The sequence below is a fragment of the Sceloporus undulatus genome, chromosome 4, assembly GCF_019175285.1.
Source record: "Sceloporus undulatus isolate JIND9_A2432 ecotype Alabama chromosome 4, SceUnd_v1.1, whole genome shotgun sequence".
Classification (NCBI taxonomy): Eukaryota; Metazoa; Chordata; class Lepidosauria; order Squamata; family Phrynosomatidae; genus Sceloporus; species Sceloporus undulatus.
The window spans coordinates 90197428-90221137 of NC_056525.1; the positions used below are offsets into that span (position 1 = coordinate 90197428).

The following is a 23710-nucleotide window of genomic DNA, read 5'->3' on the forward strand; positions in this document are numbered from 1 at the left end:
GTGCTATAACTTTGTAGTGTGAAAGGGCCCTCAATTCCCATGAAGACCCAACAAACCAATAGAGAGAGAAAGCTCTTGGGAGTCAAACAATATCTTTTTAATCTCTTTCTCTATGTGCATTTGCTAAACAGGTGTTATGCACTTGCAATAGAAACACTGTAGTGTCACATCAACACTAGGCTTCCAAAACCAAGAATGCACAGCAAAATCTAAACAGCTTTAAAAAAATATTCCTAACTCAGACTTTTAATGATTTCCCAGCCCTAATTTCTGTATATATCATCTGCATTTAAGCTTGCCAGCTCCTATGTCAGCCTCTATAGCTATGCCTTTCACAGCAGTTTGATCTTACAGGGATTCACAAATGAAGCTTGCCACAGATAGATATATGAATGTTATCACCTGCTAATTGTTGCCAATCAAAAGGCCATCTGTAAAGCTGGTAAACATATTTGTATATGAAATTATTTGCAGGTGGAGAGCCAGTGTGGTGTAATTGTTTGAGAGTTGGACTACAACTCTGTAGACAAGTATTTGATTTCCAGCTCAGCCATGAAAACCAGTGAGTGACCTTGAGCAAGTCACATGCTCTCAGCTCAGGAGAAGGCAATGACAAACCTCCTCTGAACAAATCTTGCCAAGTAAACCTCATGTAAGTTTGCCTTAGGTTGCCATGAGTCAGAACGACTTGAAGGCACACAACACACAGTATCTACAATTTAGGTCACACTCTTTACCACACCAAGCCTACTGAACTTTTGAGAATTTGACTGGCTGCTTAGGTACGTTCTGAACAGTAGTCATTCTTTGGTAGATACAGAATAGCTCACTAAACTATGATGGAAGTAAATACTGTCAGCCCCCTAATCCATGGATTTTTTTTATCCACAGATCAAGGCTTCAAAATATTTAAATATATATCAATCCAAAATGCAACACTTGATTTTATCATTTTATATAAGGGACACCATTTTACTGTCCACTGCATTTAATGGGACTTGACACAATGGTTTTGTGTATCCATGAGGGATCCTGGAACCAAACCCCAAGCGGATCCAAGGTCCTACTATTATGGTTCTTAGTTTGCACAACACAAATATAAAGTCCTTTACATTTTTAATAACACAGGTTATTTTTAAAAATTAATATTTACTCTTAGATATATATGACCAGCATTTGAAATAGGTGGATAAAACTGAAATATCCAAGAGGTAGGAAATGTCATAATTACAAAATCTACTATGAGAAAATAGGTTACAGTCTTATCCACATTTAGCTGGAAGTAATTTTCCTCGCACTTAATATAAACTTTACTTCAAAGCAGACATATATGATTCCCTGCAAACAATGGAGTGTATGTTGGTCCAGAATCTAAGATAGATTCAAAACTGGGAAAGGAAATAATTAGAAATAATACTGGGACTTGGCTAGATAAACTGATACCGTTCTTTACAGAATAACTTTTGTTTATACTTATAACAGGACTTTCCTGGCAGTCAAAGAAAGGGAAGGAAATACAGTGTGATCACGTCTTACACTGAATACCCCTGGATAGTTTTTATTGATCACCAGTTTAATTCTTCATCCCATAGCGGGGAGATATTTTTTCCCCCAAAGTACAGATGAGATTTCACAACATATATTTACACATATGTTAAAGATTAGTGTGTGATTTGTCAATTAGGTTGTCATCCTATATTCTCTAACTTGGAAAAAAATATTTTCCTCTTCTTCTGATAGGCTTGTTGACCTGATGTTTCTAAAGGCTGAGACCTTTATTTTACATTCTAAGCAGTGACTTCTAGTTTGTCTCTATAGTGATGGGTCTGGCAGTACAGTGTTTAGTGATTAGTATACTTGCTCATGATGACCCAGTGTGGTGTAGTGGTTTGAGCACAACAACAGCTCTGGAGAATCCCCACTCTACCATGGAAACCTGGTGATCTTGAATCACCCTCTCTGAGCCTTAGAAGAAGGAAGTGCCAAACCTTCTCTGAACAAATGTGTTACAAGAAAAACAGTGATACGTTGGCTTAGGGTCCAATAAGTCAGAAACAACTTGAAGGCACACAACAACAACACATACTTGCTCAACAAATCTAGCATAAGCAGGTGCTAGATTCATAGGTTTGGGATGATTTCAGAAATAGTAGTGAAACAGGAGTGTCATATCAGTGAAACAGATGTAAAGATGACAAAATACTCCTCAGATTGGTGACTTGAATTTCATGCTTCCATTTAATAAAACGCAGCTGTCAGATTTTTGCTTTATGCAGGAGATACAGTAGCAACTGAGGAAGAAGAAACATAACTTGCACTCTTTTTAAGAAGGATGCAGTTTATCTGAAATTTTGAAAATACATACTGTATAACTCTATCATTCAGCACTTGAGGCATCTCCCTCAGGCAGAAGATTTTAACCGAAACAGGGCTTGTTACAGACAGCCAAAATAAACTGCTTCGTGTCACTGGAGGTATGGTATTCAATGATACATGCGTCCTAAGAGTCCAAAGGCCGCACCAAAGCCACGCTCTAGTCCTAAGGACTGGAGTGCAGCTTTGATGAAGCTTCCAGACTCTTAGGATTTTGCATCATTGAAAACCATACCTCCAAGTGACTGAAGCAGCTTTATTTTGCTGTCTGAACAGGCCAGAGTTATTTAAATTGGCATTACACCTTTATTTCAGCCAGGGATGGGGTTAATTGGCGTTTAAAAAAAAGCACTTGTGCTAAAATAACTTGGCTGGCTGTTGATAACTATCCACCTTCACCTAAGTAAACATGCCTGTGGCGTGGAAGATCATTTTCTCTGCTCAGCTTGGGGAGCAAAATGTCTTGGACCAGGCCTGCTGAAATAGAACACGAATTTCAATTAAACAAATGCCGGATTGCTTTAAATAATAAAATAAAAATAATAATAGGATTTATTTATATGCTGCCAATCACTGGGAATCCGGGCAGCTTACAACAGAGGGGATAATAGAGGGTTCCCTGCCATCGGCTTACAATAAAAAGACAGAACACAAAGGAGAAGGGAATGGTGGAGGGGGGATCAGGTCCACGCATTATTCTCCCTCGAGGGAGAATATGGCTGCAGAAATAAAAATGTCTATTGAGTTAATTAACCTTATATGGGTTTGAGCTCTCTGGGCAACATCCTACTTTTGCGGAAGTCAGATGGCATCTAAAAATGGCTAATTGCCAGTGGTAGCCATTCTTAAAAATTTTACTATGTGTTCCACTATGTCCCCCCATCTATAATTGACAGCATTGTTAAAAGGATGTTTCTCAACTCTATCTGAGGTAGCTATGGGGAGGAGGGAATGAAGGCATTGCCTCCCCAATTAAATTTCCCTTACATTGCAGAGGCAAGACATGATAATCATATTGTTGTTCTACCGCCTTCAAGTAATCTCTGACGTATGGTGACACTAGGACAGGGTTTTCTTGGCAGAAGTCATTCAAAGGGGGGTTTGCCCTTGCCTCCTCTGAGGCTGAGGGCAGGGATGTAGCTGGATTTTAGGAAGGGGGGGGGGTCCAGATTAAGTGCCACCATATAATGGGGCTTGAGTGCGGCGCGCCAGCACACACCATTCATTTTTCTAATGGAAGGGGGGGGTCCGGACCCCCAGAACCCCCCCCCCAGCTACGCCCTGTGAGAGAGTGCAACTTGCCCAAGGTCACTCAGTGGGTTTCCATGGCCATGCACTGATTCAAATCCTGGTCCCCAGTGTCCTAATCCAACACCCAAACCACCACACCTCCTGATGCTAACCGCATATACCTAAAACTCTTCTATTGGCTGTGTTCACACTCCCTAGAACTTTGTCGCCATTTTTCTGCAGATGTCTAACCTGTGTTTCTTTGGGTGACTACAAATACTCAGCTGTACTTTGAAGTTACTGCAGTGCGGGAATTGGGGACGAAGGAAACTGTCTTGGGGTGTGTGGATTCTTTTTTGGGAGGGGCGCAATGCCACCATTTTGCCCCTAGTCCATCTACACCTTTGGACCATGAAGCTGGGGAAGGACCCCTGAAAACAAACACTACTCCAGGAGCCACATGTTTATTTCTTATTCTTTCACATCAGGCCACACTAGGGGCCCCACCCTCCTATAGTCTGCTTTCCAACCCTTAAAAGAAGTTCAAAAGGGAGGGGAAAATCCATACTGAGCAAGAAATCTACAGTTTCACTTTTTAAAAATGTTTTAAAAAACCCATCCAACATGGTTTGGTCCATTTTGAGGCAGTGATCCAAAAGGGAATAATTCCATAACTTTCCTTCCATGAATAGTTCCCTGCAAATACTGACAGCCTCATGAAAACAGCACTGAAACTCCAGTTTTCAAAAATGGCACATGTGCCCAGTGATGTGCCACCTACATGCTGGAGCTTGATCCAGCCTTCAAGCTAGGCGGCTGGGGAGGGAGGGGAACAAGTCTCCCTTCCAAGGCCTTCTGGGATGTGTAGTCTGGCTGAGGCCCACGTACCTTTTTTCCTCCCAAAGCATTTTGCATCACGTTTTGTGCATTTGGGCTGGTCCAATTAAGGTATCACTATGGACTGTGGTGTTATTGTACTTTCCTTATTTCCTTGGTTGTCCTAAGAGGTATACTGTTTTGAGGATTATGGATGTTATTTCACTTCCTTGTTTCCTTCTTGTTTATCCTCATTTTGAGATTTTAGATGTCATTGTATTCCTTATTTCCGTTTAGCCACGTATTGTGGATTTTGGATGTTATTGTACTTTCCTGTTTCTTTTGGTTAGCCTCATAAAAGTATCACGGATCTGAGATGTCATTGTATTGTCTTTGTTTCCTTTGGTTCTCCTAAGAAAGGTTTCACTCTACGTGCTTTCCTTGTTTCCTTTGGTTATCCTAAATAGATATCACTCTTTTGAGGATTTGGGATGTTTTTGGACTTTCCTTGTTTCCTTTGATTGTCCTCAATCAAAGGGATACAATCAAAGGGATACAAGGGATAAAAGAGGGGCTGCATCCTGGAGAAAGCATCTGGTTTGACACTGAAAAACAGTCCTGAAGCCACCCTGCCAAAAAAAGGTAGGGCCAAATTGTCCCTCTGAGACTACAAATCCCAGCATCCTTCGCTGCTGGGGAGGGAGGGAGGGAGGGAGTGTCCTATTTGTCTCCAGCTGGGATTCCTGGTTTCACTCCGGAGCTAGACTCGAAAGCAGCAGGAGTTCCCCGTTGCAGCCATCGCAGTCCTTGCAAAGCCAGTTTTGCTTTGTTTTTCTGGGAACTTGCATGTAAAAAACAAACCCAAACCCCCAGCGGCACAGTTTTCCAAAACGCCATTTTATACCCACATGTGTATATATATTCTTCTCTGCCTTCTTTTTTTAAGGGACTTCCCCTCCTCTTTTTGATCTCCCTTCCTTTCCCTTTTCTCCGGATTCCAAGCCTCCTTCTTGGTGGGAAGAAGAGTTGGTTGGAGCCCAGAGCCATTGCCTGGGAAGGAAAAGTTGTCCTACAGTTTTTCTTCTTTGTTTTGGGGATCACAACCAGCCTTGCTTTTTGTTTTTGTTTTTCCTTCCTCACAATACTTTCGGAAGAGCCTGGGATCTCTTTGATTATTACTAAGGTCCATGATCGCATGGTAAGTGAAATGCTCTCTTCTCCATAGTCAGTACAAATGGATCTGGAGGGGATCGGAGCTAAAGGGACGAGCTTCCAGGGCAAAACTTTGGCCACGAGTTTGAAAAAGATCGTTTCATTGCTTTATCTCCCGCGATCCTCCTCTTGCATTAAACTTAGTGGGTTTTTGTGTGTGTGTGTGTGGGATCAGAAAGTAAGAAACTCCCCCAAAGGCTGAGTAACTTTCCTCTTCTCTGTGGAGGAATGGAGTTTGGCCAGATCTGGGCGATCAGAAAGAACCAAACCCAGGAGAAATAACCTAGTTTGGCACCGCTTTAACTCTTTTCTGGCTCAAGGCTATGGAATTCTGCGAGTTGGAGTTTGCTGGGCCCCACAACAAAGTCCAACTCCCAGAATTCCATAGTCTTGAGCCAGGGCAGTTAAAGTGGTGCCAAACTGGGTTATTTCTCCAGTGTGGATGCAGCCCAAGCGAGCTTTCCCTCACTGAAAGAAAGAAGTTGGCAACAGGAGCTTTCCTAGACTTAATTCTACTTCCTCAGGTGCATTTGGTGGAGTGGATGCCAGAGACAGACAGACCAATGGCATTATACATGTCTGCCTTTTTGGCGTGCATCATGGCTTTGATCATGCTGCTTCTTCTTCTTCTCTTCCCGTAGAGAGATGGCCATGGCTTCCAAGCTCCTCCGGGCTGTCGTCTTGGGACCCCCCGGCTCCGGCAAAGGGACGGTGTGCGAGAGGATCGCCAAGAGTTTTGGCCTCCAACATCTCTCTAGTGGACAGTTCTTGAGGGAGAACATCAGGGACAAGAGTGGTGAGTCCGAGGAGAAGGGAGAAGAAGGGGGAAGTCACTGGAGGTGGAGTACGTGCTCCTTTGCATGTGCAGAGAGAAAATGTTTGGTGTGAGAAAAGAGGGAAAAGCCCTGGTGTGAAATGGACTCTGAGCGCCCATCCCAGGAAAGGCACCAGTGACACATCAGGGAGGATGAACAGCACCCTCCCTGATTTGGTGTCCTGCACAATCTGAGCCTTTGCTTCTCCTTCTGGGAGCTAAGCAAGCTTAGCTAAGAGCTCCCTCTGGGCATTGTGGCATCTTGGAGGCTGACTGTGTGAAACAAGGGGGCAGTATGAGCTTTCTGCTTCACCCGGCACATGTAGTGGGCAGACGCTTTTGTAGACTCAAGTCCGCTTCCCCAGACACATGAAATTGATGGTTCAGGGAGAGATGCTTTTGTAGACTCATGTCCGCTTCCTCAGATACATGAAATTGATGGTCCAGGGACAGACACTTCTGTAGACTCGAGTCTGCTTCCTCAGATACGTGAAACTGATGATCCAGGGAGAGATGCTTTTGCAGACACAAGTCTGCTTCCCTAGGCTCATGAAATTGGTGGTCTAGGGATAAACGTTTTCCTAGACTCAAGTCTGCTTCCTGAGATACACAAAGATGTTTTCATACACTTGAGTCTTCTTCCTTACATACACAAAGTGGGTGGTCCAGGGACAGACACTTCTGTAGACTCAAGTCTGCTTCCTCAGATACATGAAGAAGATGGTCCCCCGGGCAGATACTTCCATAGACTTGAATCTACTTCCTCAGATACGTAAAATGTTCAACAGTGGAACACACTCCCTCAGAGAGTGGTGGAGTCTCCCTCCTTGGAGGTCTTTAAACAGAGGCTGGATGGCCATCTGTTGGTTATGCTTTGATTGCGAGTTCCTGCATGGCAGGGGGTTGGACTGGATGGCCCTTGTGGTCTCTTCCAACTCTACGATTCTAAGTCTATGGTCCAGGGACAGACACTTTTGTAGGCTTGAATCTACTTCCTCAGATAAATGAAGTGGATGGTTCATGGTTAGACACTTTTGTAGATGTAGATGTACTTCCTCAGATATGTGACGTGGATGGTCCAGGGACAGACTATAGGAACATCCACTTCATATATCTGGGGAAGCAGACTCCCAAGTCTACAAAAGCTCATGGTACCAGAATTTTTCACACTTCAAGCTCCCTTTGTGCTCTGGTTTTCCACATCCATGTGGTTATGTCTTTGAATTCTAATTTTGTGAGCTGGCATTGACTCAGGTGAGAGCATGGTAGACCATGGCGAATTGAACACCGCACTCTCAGATGGAGTTCTGCAAGTTTTGCAATGGTTCTGCCAGGCAAAAACCTATTCTCTCTTGTGTGCTTACTGGAAATGGTGATAGTTTTAAATGTAGTGGGGCTTACTCCCAAGTAGTAGGGGGGAAAATAAGTCCCACTGAACTCAACAACCATATGACTGCACTACAAATGAAACACTACGGTGAAAAAATAAATTCGCCTCCATGCCCAAATTGGGCTTAGTAAGTGAGGGAGCTGGAAGCTGGAGCGGAATTGATCACATGGGTACTTACATATTAAAGTTCTCTTGTTGGTGTTTGTTAGCTGTCAATTAAGGCTGAAATGCATTTGTTGTTTGGTTTCTGTTGCCCTCTAGTCAACCCTGACTCATGGCAGCCTTGTGAATGAGACATCCCCAATCCTACCCATGCATTTACTTTCAGATAAATTCATTTACCTGGAAGTAAATTGCACTGAATTAAATGGGATTTACACTGACTAGACAGGTTCAGGATTAAGTAGCATTTCTTCAAGGCTTCTAGTTCTGCATGTGCTTTCTATCCACCCACCCCTTGTACTGAAACAATGTGGAAGTAATCAGCCCTATAGTGTTCATCATAAGGCAAACCAAATGCAAAGCGTAATGGGCTCAGTTCATTCACCTGATAGGGAGCTGTTATTATAGGGACTGCTGTGCAAAATTAAAGGGGTGCTACTGTTTCTTTTCTGTGTTCCTTTTCCGTTTAAGCCATGACTTGTCTCCACGATAGCACTCTAGTGGCTGATGATGTGCGTTTCCAAAAATGTACTTTTTACAATATGCACTTTGGCTCCCAGGCATTTTCTCTCTTTATGTATTTGCAACTCTCTTACCCTGGGGTGTAACTGTCTCTTTTGGTTGTTTGCTTTGGCTTCATTGATCAAATGAATGCTTCCTTATCCTAGACTTCATTATTGTCATTTGATCAGCTGTGGCTGGGTTTAAAATGTGGTGAAGGCAGTAGTTAATAACACAGGCTGCTAAGTGGTCAGGTAAAGTGAAGTGTTACGTTGCAAAGCTCCCTGAACGTAGAGTTTTGTTTTTAGTGTTAGGATAATAAATAATAATAATAAAATCTTTATTTCTATACCGCTTTTCCTGGGAGATCAAAGCGGTTTACAAGTTCAAAAAAAGATATTACATCTCAACATATTACGATACAAAATACAATCAATAGTGTGCATCACAGATTAAAATATAGTAGTATGTTTTGTATGCAAATTATTAAATGGTAGTGGTTCAGAGCGTGATCCTCTGCTGTCTGGTATGAAAAGATCAAATGTTGGCAGTAGTAGTTGACCTGAACTTTGTGTGTTCCATCAATATTTCTGCTTCAAGAGGAAAGTCCGAAGCTGGTACAAATCAGACCCCAGCAATCACCCACTATAACACACTATAGTCCTCCCTCTGAATTCGCAAGGGATCTGTTCCGGACCCACCATGAATTTTGAAATTCACATATATTCAAGCCCTGTAGCTTTGAATGGCTGTGTGGTCCTGTGTGCAGCCATGTGCACGTGTCATGAGCGCGTGCAGCATTAACTTTAATGGAGGTCGCCCCTCCATGAATAATCAAAACTACAGATCTCAGTGACTGTATAACCTCCAGAATAGATAAAGGAATATACTGTAAATGTATGTATTATTTATAAAGCATGATGTATGCTTGAAGCCAGCATTCTGTAGTGGTTTGAGTGTTGGACTGTAACTTTGAAGACTAGGGTTCAAATTCTGGCTTGGCCATGTAAACCTACTGGGTGACCTTGGGCAAGTCACACTCTGTCAGCCTCAGAGGATGGCAATAGCAAACTCCCTCTGAAGAAACTTGCCAAGAAAACCCCATGATAGGTTTGCCTCAGGGCTGCCATAGGTTGGACACAACAACAAAAGTATACATATATTTACAATATATTCCTTGATCCATTCTGAGATTCATCCATCTAGACATACCTCAGTTAACAAAGCCTGTTGAAAGTGCAGTGCCTTATAAAGGCTGTTTATGCCTGCCCAATCTCATTTCCCCCTCTTCCTCTGGCCAGGAAGACTTTTTCAGCAGCATTGAGAGGATAGTGAAGGAAGGCTGGGGAAACACAACCTCATAGTTTTGGGTTCCAGTATATCTCCAGTAAACAATGCAATAAAAAGATTGAGCTAGAAAGAGAGCAAAATTCTACTCTAACTGATCCTATTGTATGCAAAAGGATCTTGTAGCCCCTTTGAGGATGAGATTGAGAGGTTGATAGCATAAGTTTTTGTAGACTTAAGTCTACTTCATCAGATACTTCATTTGATCCTATTGTAGCTGTGTGAGCCTACCACAATAGGCAAGGTAAACAGCAGCTGCATCCAGAAATCACTTACTGAGCATGCATGAGCAGCAAAACAAAAAGAAGAGTGCAGATAAGCTTCTTTTGGCAACTGACCCCAGCAACTTACAAAAGCGTAGATCTATATGTGTGGCCACCAAAACTGGAAATTACAAGAAAAACAGACTGGTGAAAGAAAAATTCGTCTCCAGATACATTTTGGAAGAAGCCTTTAAGTGTTGTGTAGAAGGTTCAAAATGTGTCTCTTTATACAAGGCTTAAATGACCTAGTTGTTTCATTTCACATGTGCATATAGCTAATTTTGAATAAAACATCTGCTGAAACATGTTGGATTTCTCTTCCTTTTTGTGCTGCAAATGCCTGTCACTATGTTATGTTATTCCATGTTATTTCTGTTTCTGACACCATATTTTCTGTTGAAGAGGAAAACATGTATTTCAGTAACTCAGGTGTTCCTGTTCTTCTTTAACAAGTAATTTGATACCAGGGTAAAATTTAAATGAAAACAGTTGTGATAGCTTCCTGCGTTACAAAAAAGAGACTGGTTCAACATGTTTTAACAAACTTTTTATCCAAAACTAACAATATGCACATGGAAAATGAAACAACCAGGTCAGGTAAGCATTGCATAAGTAAATAAAATCATTTTGGAATCTCTAGAGACAATTCGAGAGCTTCTTCCAAAATACATCCAGGGATGATTTATTTCTTTACCAGCCTTCACTTTTCTTATGATTTCCATTTTTGTTATGAAACTTTAACATGCTATAGGGAGCTGGTGAGAGAAGCTTATCTGCTTGCCCTCTTTCCCTCTGTTTTGTTGTTCATGCATTCAGGAGCATCATTAGGGATGTGTGGGGTTTGGACTCTACAAGGTGACAACCTAAGTGGGGGTGACACTACTGCTCCCCATTTTGGCAGAAGTGGGCTGTGGAGTTCTCCTGCATCTCTTTTAAAAGCTGAAGAGATGGGGTGAGTGGGATGAGGTTCAGTGGGAGGAGAAAGGAGAGGCCTCAGGTTTTAATTTTTAAAAATTTCTTTAAAACATCAAATCTCACCAAATTTTTACATTAACCACATGAAACTATCCATTTAGGCTGCACTTATGATATTGTAATATAAAGGTGTAATTTAAATTTTTCTATTGTTCTGTGTCGCAACTATTACCATTACATTCAGTGATATATGGGAATTACGATTTATGAGTAAAATGAGTACAATGACATTACTAAGGATTCATGGGGGGGGGTGACACCATGCATTATCACACTGGGTGATGCCAACTCTAGTAATGCCCCTGCATGGATGCTTAGTAAGGAATTCTTTAGGCAGCTTCTGTTTATCTCACCCATTGTAGTTAGGCACACAGCTATAATGGGATCAAGCTAGAGCAGAATACCATTCTTACCCAGCTACAGCTTTTTGCAGTGTTTACTGCAGACACTGCTGTAATGCAAAACCAATATTCTGTGTTTTTCCAGTACTCCTTCACCATCTACAGTATCTAATGCTGCTGCTGATAAAAAATACACCAAAATACTTCCTGCTAGACAAAGGGCTAGGAGGAAAAGAGGGGCTGGCTGGGTGTAAAAGACTTTGTAGGAGGGAGCTTCATTGTCAGAGGATTTGTTAAACAGATGTATGCCTGTAATGCCCATAAACTGTGCCTAAAACCCAGCTGTTTGCTTCTATTGTGGACTATGCCTTGCATGTATGGTTACTTGATTATGTTGTGCATAGTACTGCTGCATGTAAACATGTACAAGACATAAGATGGTTTTAAATGCATATCAGTTGATGTTTAGAATTTAATGGGTATTGTGGATAATACTTTTAATGTACATTTTATGATGAACTTACAAAATACTGTTTGGTATGATAACTGTAAATGCCCTTATCTTGGTTTGGTCTCTTTTTGTTTCACAGATTATAATATGGAGTGGAATAGTGGAACCTGTATATTATATAATTGGACCATGTGAGGAGATGATATTGAGGGGTGGGTGGGCAGAGAGAGTGATGGAGAAAAGGTAAAGCCATGCAACCAGTGAGTGTTCAGTTAAACAGCTGTTTGGAAACACTGGGCTGAAATATATCAATCTTATTGTGCATATCTACTTAGAGCAAAGGGAGAGTACACTGCTATTTGATAGTTTGGGCAAACTTTTTTCTCTACATTGCTGGCCTGTAAAGTTGAACAAAACAAGATTTCTGAAGAGGAGAGAATCAAGCTGGTATTTAATGTTCCCATTAAAATCAGCAGGTTGCCTAATTGCTTAATTTCAGTTGGATCATGCCACAGTTCTAGGCCTGTGTCAAGGAAACATGCTGTTACATATTCTGATACACAGTCTTAGGAAGAAAGGCACATTGATTTCAGTAAAGTTTATTTCTGAGTAAGTGGACTTAGGACTGCAGCCTTACAATGCTAACTCCTCCTGAGCAGCAATTTGGTAGGCTTATTGCACCAGATGTAACCATGAGGTGTCTTGTTAATGTGCTGATATCCTAGGCATATTGAAATGAGACTGTGGCTGCATCTGTACTGCAGAATTAATGCAATTTAGTACCATTCTAACTGCTATTGCTCAGTGCTATGGAATTCTGGGATTTGTAGTTTTGTGAGATATTTAGTTTTCTCTGTTAGAGTGTTCTGTGGTGTCACAACAGACTATAGATCCCAGAATTCTATAGGATGGTGCCATGACAGTTAAAGTGATGTTAAACTGCATAAATTCTGCAGTGTGGCAGCACCCTGTATGGGATAGTTCAGCAAGCAAAGGAGATAACTCAACGCCATTGTACTGCAGTCATACATTTTAAAGATACTGAATATTCATGACTTGCTTGTATTACTGAAAGGGAAATAATTAAACTATTTTTCTTTATATTCAAAGTTTCTTGCAGAAAATGAACAGTAATAGCCTGTTGAAGATATTTTCTCATTTTTCAGGATAAAAAGAGAGACAAAGCTCTCAGCCTCAGTAACTGAACTAATTTAATTAGGAAGATAACTTTAAAAAGGCTGTCTGCCATCATTCACTATATATCTTGACTCCCATTTTAGAGTACATTGCATGTTTACTTTAGAAACCAATCACCTTCATGCCTTATAATAGAAACAAGATGAAATGTTGGAGGAAAAAACTAAATCAGAGCTGAGGAACTTGTGGCTTTCTAGCTGTCAAGGAATTACTTTGCTCCTCAGTCTTCACCATTGTGGAGCTGGTGAGAACTGGAGTTCAAGAATATCAGAAAGGCCATAGGGTTTCTAGCCCTGTCCTAGATTACTGAGGGTAGAAATATAGTATGTGTTAATATGCAGAATTGCTGGAAAATGTTTCAAACTCTAAATAGTACAGAAAGTATTGTAAAGGAAACTGTTGTTGTTGTCCATGTTGTGTGCCTTCAAGCCATTTCCAACTTATGGCAACCCAAAGGCAAAACTTTAATAGGGTTTTCTTGGCATGTTTCTCAAGAGGGAGTGTGCCATTGCCATCCTCTGAGGCTGAGAGAGTTTGATTTGCCCAAGGTCACCCAGTGGGCAAGGCTGGGATTTGAACCCTGGTCTCCAGTGTTATAGTAGTGGTTTGCGGAACCTTTTTGAGGTCGTTGAATGTATATGGTGTGCTTTTGGCAGGGCCACCTCAACCAGTAAATAAAGGGATTAGATACTAGCAACTGTCTCTTGTTGGTCCTCTCTTCCAGCTTCTACCTACACCTAGTGGGGTTCCAACACAGGGTGACACCTGGTGTGGGTGGTGGGACTTCTGGGGGTGGGACTTCCAATGGGGTTCTGGGGTGGGGTTCCTGAAAAAGCCCTTCCGTGGGACCTAACTGCCTGGAAAAGCCCCTCTGTACAGCTCAAACAGAGCCCATGGGGGGGGAGACCTTACCTGATGTCACCCCCCTTCTTGGGTGTCATCTGCCTTCTGGGGTGTCACTCGGTGTGGTCCATACTCCCCTAATGTCTACACCTGGTTGACCCTCATTCTCCTGTAGCAGGGTGATGCTTCCATGATGATAGTAGACACAAACATTGTGCAAAGGGGCCCTAAGAACAAAATTGATTTAGACTAGTGTTGTCCCATGTGCATGTCTAGTGCTATCTTCGAGGCATTTGTCACTATCTGTAGGCAGCTGTTGAAAACACAAGTCTGGATGAAGCCGGCTCCACTTCAAGAGAATACTACACAGCACACTCACCTTTCAATTGGGTCCTAGTAATGATGCTTTCATGTACAACAGAGAACTGATAGTTGGCTTGTTTGTCTTTCTATTTCAGGGGGTGGCAATTGCGTAGCCTTCCAGTTACTGGACTGCAACGCTCAGATTTACAGTTGGCTATGCTACTAGGAATTGCACATCATCAGCATCTGGATGACTGTACAATTCTCATTGCAGCTTTATTTTCTTATTCAACAAATGTTCTTACATAGTCAAAGAGCACAACAGAATCCAAAATCCACAAAACAGTGATACTTTTGTTGGCCAACAAAAAATGCACAAAATGCATCATGTAAGCTTTTGAAGCTTCACTGGCTGCATTGTTAGGCAAATATGTTAAAAATCATATAGAAGAAGAAAAGTGATAGTGTTAGTCACAAGGAGTTAATGGAGTGGGACTTTGAAGTTTTTACCTCCAACAAAGGCAAAGCTTTCCATTTGGAGTATAATTGGCAAGTTTTACCCATAGAGCAGCTAAATTTTTTCCCAGATGTAACAGTATAGGGACTTCTTGAGGAATTCATTGTTCTCTGCCTAAGAAAGGAGCATACAGGGGTAGCTGTGTTGGCCATGTAGCAAAGTACAATAATGTCCAAAGTCCACAAAATAGTGATACCTTCAGTGCTCTCTGCTTAACAAAGGAACTTGTGGCTTCACAAAGGACTGAGGCAACTTGGATCTCAAGAGAAACATCTTTTTGTTTTACTATTGGAACTTAATCCCCCCCTGGAAATTATTATTATTATTATTTATTTATTTATTTATTTATTTATTTATATAGCGCTGTAGATTTACACAGCGCTGTACATAAAATAATAAATATATAAGAGTAAACCTGCCTATGGTGTACAATCTAAGAGATAATAGGATAATACATATAAAATACATAGCAATACAGGAAATGGTACGATAAACAGGCAACAAAAGAACATCAAATAGCAAATGATAATCACGCAATGCCTGGGAACGCTTCTCTGAACAGGATGGTCTTCAACTCCGTTTTGAAGCTGGTTAAAGAAGTGATGGCCCTTGCTTGCGGGGAAGAAGGTTCCATCAGTTTGCATCAGTTGCTTCATGTTCTGGCCTTTGGAGCATCAGAAAACAAGCTTGCTCCTTCCTCAATATGACACCCCTTCAGATATTTAAACAGTGCTGTCATATCACCTCTTAACTGTCTCTTCACCAGGCTGAACATACCCAGCTCTCTAAGTTGCTCTTCAATAGAGCATGATTTCCAGACCCTTCACTGTTTTGGTTGCCTTCCTTTGGACACGCTCCAGCTTGTCAACATCCTTTTTGATTTGTGGTGCCCAGAACTGGACACAGTATTCCAGGTGAGGCCTGATCAAAGCAGAATAGAGGGCACTATTAACTCTCCTTATCTAGACACTATACTTCTATTATGCAGCCTCGAATCGCATTGGCTTTTTTAGCTGCTGCATCACACTGTTGACTCATTTTCAACTTGTGGTCTACTCGGACTTCTAGATCCTTTTCACATATAGTCTTGTTAAGCCAGGTGTCCCCCATCCTATATCTATATATTTCATTTTTCCTCTTCCTGTTTAAGTTCATTTTGCTAGTTTTGGCCCAGCTTTCTAATCTATTAAGGTCATTTTGAATTTTGATCCTCTCCTCTGGGGTATTAGCTACTCCTCCTAATCTGGTGTCATCTTCAAATTTGACAAGCAAGCCCCCTATTCTTTCATCCAAGTCATTGATAGAGATGTTGAATAGCACTGGGACCAGAACAGAACCCTGGGTTACTGCTCTCCAAGATGAATGATAAGGGTATAATGCTAATGTACATAATAATATAGACATGTAGAATAACCAATGGACAAGCAATTTTATTGTGTAGATCTCTATCTATTGTGTAGATCTCTATGACAGCTAATGTGGTATAGTGGTTGTAGCATGGGACTATGACACTAGAGAACAGGGTTTAATCCCTGCTTGGCCATGGAAACCAACTGGGTGATCTTTGGGAAGTCACCCTCTCTCAGCCTTAGAGGAAGACAAAGATCAAACCCCTCTGAACAAATCTTGCCAAGAAAACCCTGTGATAGGGTTGCCTTAGGCATGCCATAAGTTGGGAGCAACTTGATCTCTGTACAAAATCTATATATTAATAAAATTTCTATCTCTTTCTTGGTAATTCTTGCTGTTTTGCCTGTGTTAGTAAACTCACGCATGATATCCCCCCCCCCAGATTGTATTGTAATCTGTCATGATTTAATACTTTCTTACTATGAATTGCAACCGTTAATTTGAAAGAAATATTGTCTGAACATGAAATCAGTTTTGAACCCGATGATATTACCAAACTTGAAAAACTGTTTTCTAAACCTATTGCACCTTAGGAACTATTATAATTCACCTGATTCTCTGGAAAACAAATATTAACATATTTTAATTTCCATAATGTTAGCCCTAATTTGTTTGCCTTATATCAGTACAGTTTTTATGCTATTGAAAAACCATATATTTACCTTTGAAATAGCTTTGGAAATCTAGTTATGGAAACCCCAGTGAAATGCAAGTTACTTTGATAAATGAAAGTGTTCATGTGACTTAAGAACTACACAGAAGATATTTGTTATGGATTTGGGTATTAAAGAAGCTTGTTTTTATAACTGAACTGTAACCATCTTGATGCATACTATGGTGTGGTTAGTATTGGAATAACTACAACAAATATGCATGATTCCTCAGTGTCAAGAGTTTCTGGTCAAATAAGTAGCTTGCTGTATTCAAGGAGTATGAAGAGTGTTTTTTTTTTTTTTTAGCATTTTAGGCTTTGGCCACAACAGGGGAGAGTTCTACATATTGCCAAAAGACAAATAAATGGGTCTTTCAGACATTATTTGCTTGTAATGGTGACAGTATTAGAGGGATTTTATAGCACCTTAGAGACTGACTATGTATTATCCTACCTGAGAGTAGGTATTTTCCCTGGATGAAGATTAACCTTCCATTATGAGGCCAAGCACTCCCTCCAGTTAGGGTTGCCATAACCCGGCTGCAACCGGGTTTTTCCCGGTTTTGGCGGCACCTGCCCGGTCACGGCAGGGTGCCGCCAAAAACACGGAAAAGCCCGGTTGCAGCGGGCGTTGCGGAGCAACCCGGGGGGCCTCGCTGCCCTCTTCCTCCTACCGACATGGCCGGCCGAGGAAAAGGGGGCCGCAAGGCCTGGGCGGAGGAGGCTGCAGGGAGGTGGCCCTCTTGGGCGCAGCCGCCCAACCTCCCCCCTCCCTGCACTCCTCCCTCCTCCTGGCCTCCGCGGAGGCCAGGAAGGAGGCGAGGCCCCGCGATCACCGGCAGCCTCCGCCTTCCTCTCGGCTCTTCGGAGGCGGGGAAGGAAGGAGGGCCGTGGCGATCACGCGAGGCCTGGCCTTCCTCCGTGCGCCTCCGCAGAGGCCGGGATGAATGAAGCGGCGTGATGAGGCTGCGTTGCTGGGGCCTCGCCTCCTTCCTGGCCTCCGCGGAGGCCAGGAAGGAGGGAGGAGGCTGCAGGGAGGCGGGGAGGTTGGCGCGGCTGCGCCCAAGAGGCGCCACCTCCCTGCAGCCTCCTCCGCCCCAGGCCTTGCTGCCCTCCTTTTCCTCTGCGCGGCCTCGCAGAGCAAAACAACGCACTGGCAGACTGCCCTTTTGGGGTGGTCTGTACTGGGCCATATTTGTCTTTTGAGTGGAAGTCCTTGCGCACATCATTAGAAAGAAACAGCCTTTGTGGACAGAGGTCCGTTACAAACAGGCATAAAGTACGGACTAGGTCCGTATTAGGATTAGGACCAAGTCCATACAAAATGGCAGCGCCCGTTCCACACGGGGGCTGCCATCTTTACGTAGTGGACGTGCTGCATCCGCAAGTCGCGCAGCGCATATGTCGCTGTGAGTGCACCATTGGCACCTCGCGGCATCATATCTGCGCTGCAAAGGGAAGTGCCATTTTGGCGCTTCTTATTTGCAGCATGGAGGAACCTTGCAGTTTGGATGCTGGGGCTCCTCTGCACTGCACATGAAGGCAGCGGCAGACCGCCCCTTCTAGGTAGTCTGTAACGCACCTAAGAGACTGAGTATAAGACAGTGTTGTATCTTGAGATAACATATTATTTATTAGCAGACCTGAAGCTTCCATTCTAGCACTGATAGCACTAAACCTTTGGATTCCTTTCTGGATATAATATTAACTGGCCACAGACTGTTGGAATGTCCTTGAGTAGCAGTGTATTTTCTATTTGTTTTTCTGGTTGGTAATTTTATCCCCCAGGCTATAACTTATTGGGAGATAGAAATCATGAAAGCTATTTATCAGATGGTCAAAATGTCTTTGAAGTCTGCCATCTTGCAAATATCCTTGGACGTTGAAAAATGGCTCCTGATTTGGGTGATTTCTTGAGAATGAGCAAAACAAACATTTTGCCCTGTATTATTTGTTTCTTTCATGGAATCTTGCTCATGATGTAGGATTCCTAGAGTGTAATTCACCTTGAAGGCAAATCTCCCCACACCTCTTGTTTTAAGAGAGAAATTGTATGGCAACATTAGTCGTGGGGTGGTCAGGGGAAAGGAGATTGCAACCTCAACAATAGATGTGGAGTCTATATGTAGACTCTATGGCATGTGTTGCCTACTCTTGGTTTACAGATTATGTGGGTCTATTTTGAAAATTTCAGTTCCTTGTTTTGTAAAGTGGGGGCTTACTCTTGTGCCAGTTCTGCACTCAAAAATTCAGCTGCTAATTACCAAAAAGGCTGCAGTTTTCCAGATCTAAACATGTGCCCTCAATCTCCCTTCTTATCAGCAAGAGTGGCAAGCTCTCTTTTCTCTTGATGGATTGCTTGGACATTGTAGAAACATTTTATTTGGTACAGCTGTTCAGATAGATGACACTTGGATTGCTTCACATACATAAGAAAAGATTACCTCACCCTTTGATGTTGCAGTCAGGAAGCCATGCCACATACTTACATCAGGTTCCTCCAAATTAATAGGATGATGGCCTTAGTAGACTGAAATGTTCTATACATGTGTGACTTAAATTTAGACTTCTGTAACTGAGATTTAAAGGGCTTCTGTATGAAGCACCTTTGTGCATAGGCTGCAATCCCATGTGCATTTATTTGAGATTTAATTCTATTGAATGTTTGAGGAAACATAAAATAATAGATTTGAAAGAGACCACCACAATCCAGTGCAACCCCCTGCCATGCAGGAATACACAATCAAAGCAGTTCCGACAGATGGCCATCCAGCCTGTTTAAAAATCTCCAAAGGAGGAGACTTGGAGAGTCGAAAGCAGTGTGTTCCACTGTCAAACAGATCTTACTGTCAGAATGTTCTTTCTAATGTTTAGTGGAATCTCTTTTCCTATAGCTGAATCTGTTGCTCTGGGTCCAAGTCTCTGCAGCAGCAGAAAACAAGCATGCTCTATGCTCAAAATGAGGATATTTAAACATGGTTTTCATGTCACCCCTTAACCTTCTTTTTTCCAGGGTAAACATACCCAGCTCGCTCCTCATAGGGCATGGTTACCATTTACCACAGATATAAATTCCATTTATAGAATCAAGCTGAGAAATGTGGTGGTAAGAGGTGGGGAAAATATTTATAATAGAAGCAATCTATGAATGCATACTCAAGAAAATTCTCCTAGACTTTTGAGATGAGAAATAGCATTACCAGAATACCCTGTGCCAAAGGACGATACTTTTTTTATTCTTATTATTCATCTATTATTATGATTAATATCATCATCACCATTATTATCATCATCATTATATAAAAACATGTGTAATGAGTTGACATCATAGTGCAAATATTCAAACTCCAGAGTTACTTTTGATGCTCTGAATTTTTTACGAAGCTGTCCTGGCAATCCTGTGAAGCAGTGGTGGTAAGGACATCAAGTTTGTTTCATTTAGGCTCCAGATTAAAAAAAATATTTTCATTATAATCCTATCAAATTCTAAAAGGAACACAGTGTGTCAAGAACCCTAGCTTCCAGTTTAGCTGACATTCTTCTCTCTTTTTAAAAATCAGCCTGAATGATACTGTAAGTCTTGCTTTTCACGACAACATATCATTCATGCTGTATATCAGAATTTCAGATTTATTGAAGATAAATATGGATTGGCCTTGCATGGGGTTTAGATTTGATGAAAGACTCTTGTGCAGTGCCAGCATGTTCACAGAGGGCAAGGATCATGCAGCCAGAAATGATGGCTATTATTATCAGCCACCTTAGTTATAAAGATGCACATGGAGATATGAAGCTTTGACTCAAGGACACATTTCTGGATTTTTCATTTTATGGAATGTAAATATGAAGTACTTAACTCCCATGGTCAGCCTAATATGCTTTTTTGCTCATGGAACCTCCTCCTTTTCTAAGACAAAAATCTGGATGGACAGTTGAATTTTTTCTAATGAACTTAAAGAAAGATAGGATAGTATCACCATCATACCCGAAGGCAGTAAACTGGCTTAGGGGAATGGTAATCCATATGGCTAACAGTTGTCTCCTCTAGCACCTTGCTGCTGTCTCCTAGCATATGCCGCCTGAGACAACTGCCTCATTCTACCTAAAGCTAGGGCTGATTCTGATAGCATTTCAATTTAGAATCAAACTTGGCCTAATAGTCATAGCTTTTCTGTCCAATGCTACATTGGTATTGCCAATTCCAACACCTGATCAAAGATCTAGAGAATGAGGCTGTACCATGTTCTCCTGGAGTTTGTAATACAGTGGAAAGGAGAAGCCAGGCATAGTCAGACACGCATCCTAGACTTTAGGAGAGCGAATTTCAGTAAACTTAGAGAAGTATTGAGGGCGATTCCATGGTCAGAAATACTAAAAGATAAAGGAGTTCAGGATGGGTGGGAGTTTCTCAAAAGAGAGATACTGAAGGCACAATTTCAAACAGTTCCAGTGAGAAAGAAAAACGGGAGGTGTCTCAAGAAACCAGGATGGATGACTAAGGAACTTTCAACCGAGCTAAGTTTGAAACGGAACATGTATAAGAAATGGAAAAAGGGGGAAATCACAAAAAAGGAATTCAAAGAAATAGCAGCCAAGTGTAGGGGTAAAGTCAGAAAAGCTAAAGCGCAGAACGAACTCAGGCTTGCTAGAGAGGTTAAGAACAATAAAAAGGGCTTTTTTGGATATGTCCGCAGCAAAAGGAAGAAGAAGGAAACGGTAGGGTCACTGCGTGGAGAAGATGGCAAAATGCTAACAGAAGACAGAGAAAAGGCAGAATTACTCAACACCTTCTTTGCCTCAGTCTTCTCAGAAAAGGCAAAGGGTGCTCAACCTGAGGATAATGGAGCAGAGGACAGAATAGGGGAATTTCAGCACAGAATAAGTAAAGAGATAGTAGAGGAACACCTTATTAATCTAAATGAATTTAAGTCTCCGGGACCAGATGAACTCCATCCAAGGGTATTAAAAGAACTGGCAAATGTAATATCAGAGCCATTGGCAATAATCTTTGAAAACTCCTGGAAAACAGGAGAGATCCCAGCAGACTGGCGGAGGGCAAACGTTGTCCCCATCTTCAAAAAGGGGAAAAAAGAGGATCCCAACAATTATCGTCCAGTTAGTCTGACATCAGTACTAGGAAAGATTCTGGAGCAGATCATTAAACAGAGAGTCTATGAACATCTAGAAGGCAATGCCATCATCACAAAAAGTCAACATGGGTTTCAGAGAAACAAGTCATGCCAGACAAACCTAATCTCTTTCTTTGATAAAATTACCAGCTTGGTAGATGAAGGGAATGCTGTGGATATAGTATATCTTGATTTCAGTAAGGCCTTTGACAGGGTTCCCCATGACATTCTCACAAACAAGCTTGTAAAATGTGGGCTGGACAAGGCAACTGTTAAGTGGATTTGTAATTGGTTGACCGGCCGAACCCAAAGGGTGCTCAACAATGGCTCCTTTTCATCCTGGAGAAAAGTGACCAGTGGGGTCCCACAGGGCTCTGTCCTGGGCCCAGTGCTATTCAACATCTTTATCAATGACCTGGATGACAGAATTGGGAGCATACTTATCAAATTTGCAGATGACACCAAATTAGGGGGAATAGCTAATACCCCAGAGGACAGGATCAAGATTCAAAATGACCTGAATAGACTAGAAAGCTGGGCCAAAGCTAACAAAATGAAATTCAACACGGAGAAATGTAAGGTATTGCACTTAGGGCGGAAAAATGAAAGGCACAGATATAGGATGGGTGACACCTGGCTGAATGAAACTACATGTGAAAGGGATCTAGGAGTCCAAGTAGACCACAAATTGAACATGAGTGAACAGTGTGATGTGGCAGCTAAAAAGGCCAATGCTATTTTAGGCTGCATCAATAGAAGTATAGTGTCTAGATCAAGAGAAGTAATAGTGCCACTGTATTCTGCTCTGGTCAGGCCCCACCTAGAATATTGTGTCCAGTTCTGGGCACCACAATTCAGAAAGGACATTGAGAAACTGGAGCGTGTCCAAAGGAGGGCGACAAAAATGGTGAAGGGTCTGGAAACCATGCCCTATGAGGAACGACTTAGGGAGCTGGAGATGTTTAGCCTGGAGAAAAGAAGGTTAAGAGGTGATATGATAGCCCTGTTTAAATATTTGAAAGGATGTCATATTGAAGAGGGAGCAAGCTTGTTTTCTGCTGCTCCAGAGACTAGGACCCGGAACAATGGCTGCAAGCTACAGGAAAAGAGATTCCACCTGAACATTAGGAGGAACTTCCTGACAGTAAGGGCTGTTCGACAGTGGAATGCACTCCCTCGGAGGGTGATAGAGTCTCCTTCCTTGGAGGTCTTTAAACAGAGGCTGGATGGCCATCTGTCAGGGATGCTTTGAATTGGATTTCCTGCATGGCAGGGGGTTGGACTGGATGGCCTTACTGGTCTCTTCCAACTCTACGATTCTATGATTCTATGATTCTATTTATCTTTCACTTTGGTTTCTAAGGATGAGTGGCAGATGGATAGTAGCACCAGGAGGTAGACCGGACAGCTGTGCCTCCAATCTCCCCATCATTAATAATTCCATGGGCTGGCTGCTCATCTGTTTCTGACTTCTCTAGAGTCTGTGGCCATGAGGCACATAGAGGTGATGAAGGGATATTTAACTTCAGCAATTTTTTTGCTGGCATGAACATTGTGAAGCCTTTTTTGCAACCCCAGAATTGCCTTTACTCTAAGATCGTTCCTAAGTTTGTGTTTTCTCAGATGCAGAAAAAACATGGCAAAAGGGGTACAGTAATTTTTATTATGCATGCAGGTTAGCACTTTGCTGCTGTGGCTAAGCAAGCAGGCAGATCAAACCACCCTGAGCGCACCTAATCTCTGATTTTGAAAGTAAAGAACAGTGAGGCTTATTAGCTCATTGG

The 23710-nt window shown here is 42.0% G+C and overlaps 1 protein-coding gene across 1 annotated transcript in view; it reads left to right on the forward strand.

The window, feature by feature from the left end:
• The first annotated feature begins 5168 nt into the window (after positions 1-5168).
• Positions 5169-23710, forward strand: part of AK4 (adenylate kinase 4) — a 47942-nt gene continuing 29400 nt past the window's right edge. Inside the window, exons 1-2 of the mRNA XM_042463945.1 lie at positions 5169-5617; positions 6273-6427. Coding sequence (XP_042319879.1) covers positions 6277-6427 — 151 coding nt within the window. The 5' untranslated portion in view covers positions 5169-5617; positions 6273-6276. The remainder of the gene's footprint in view (positions 5618-6272; positions 6428-23710) is intronic.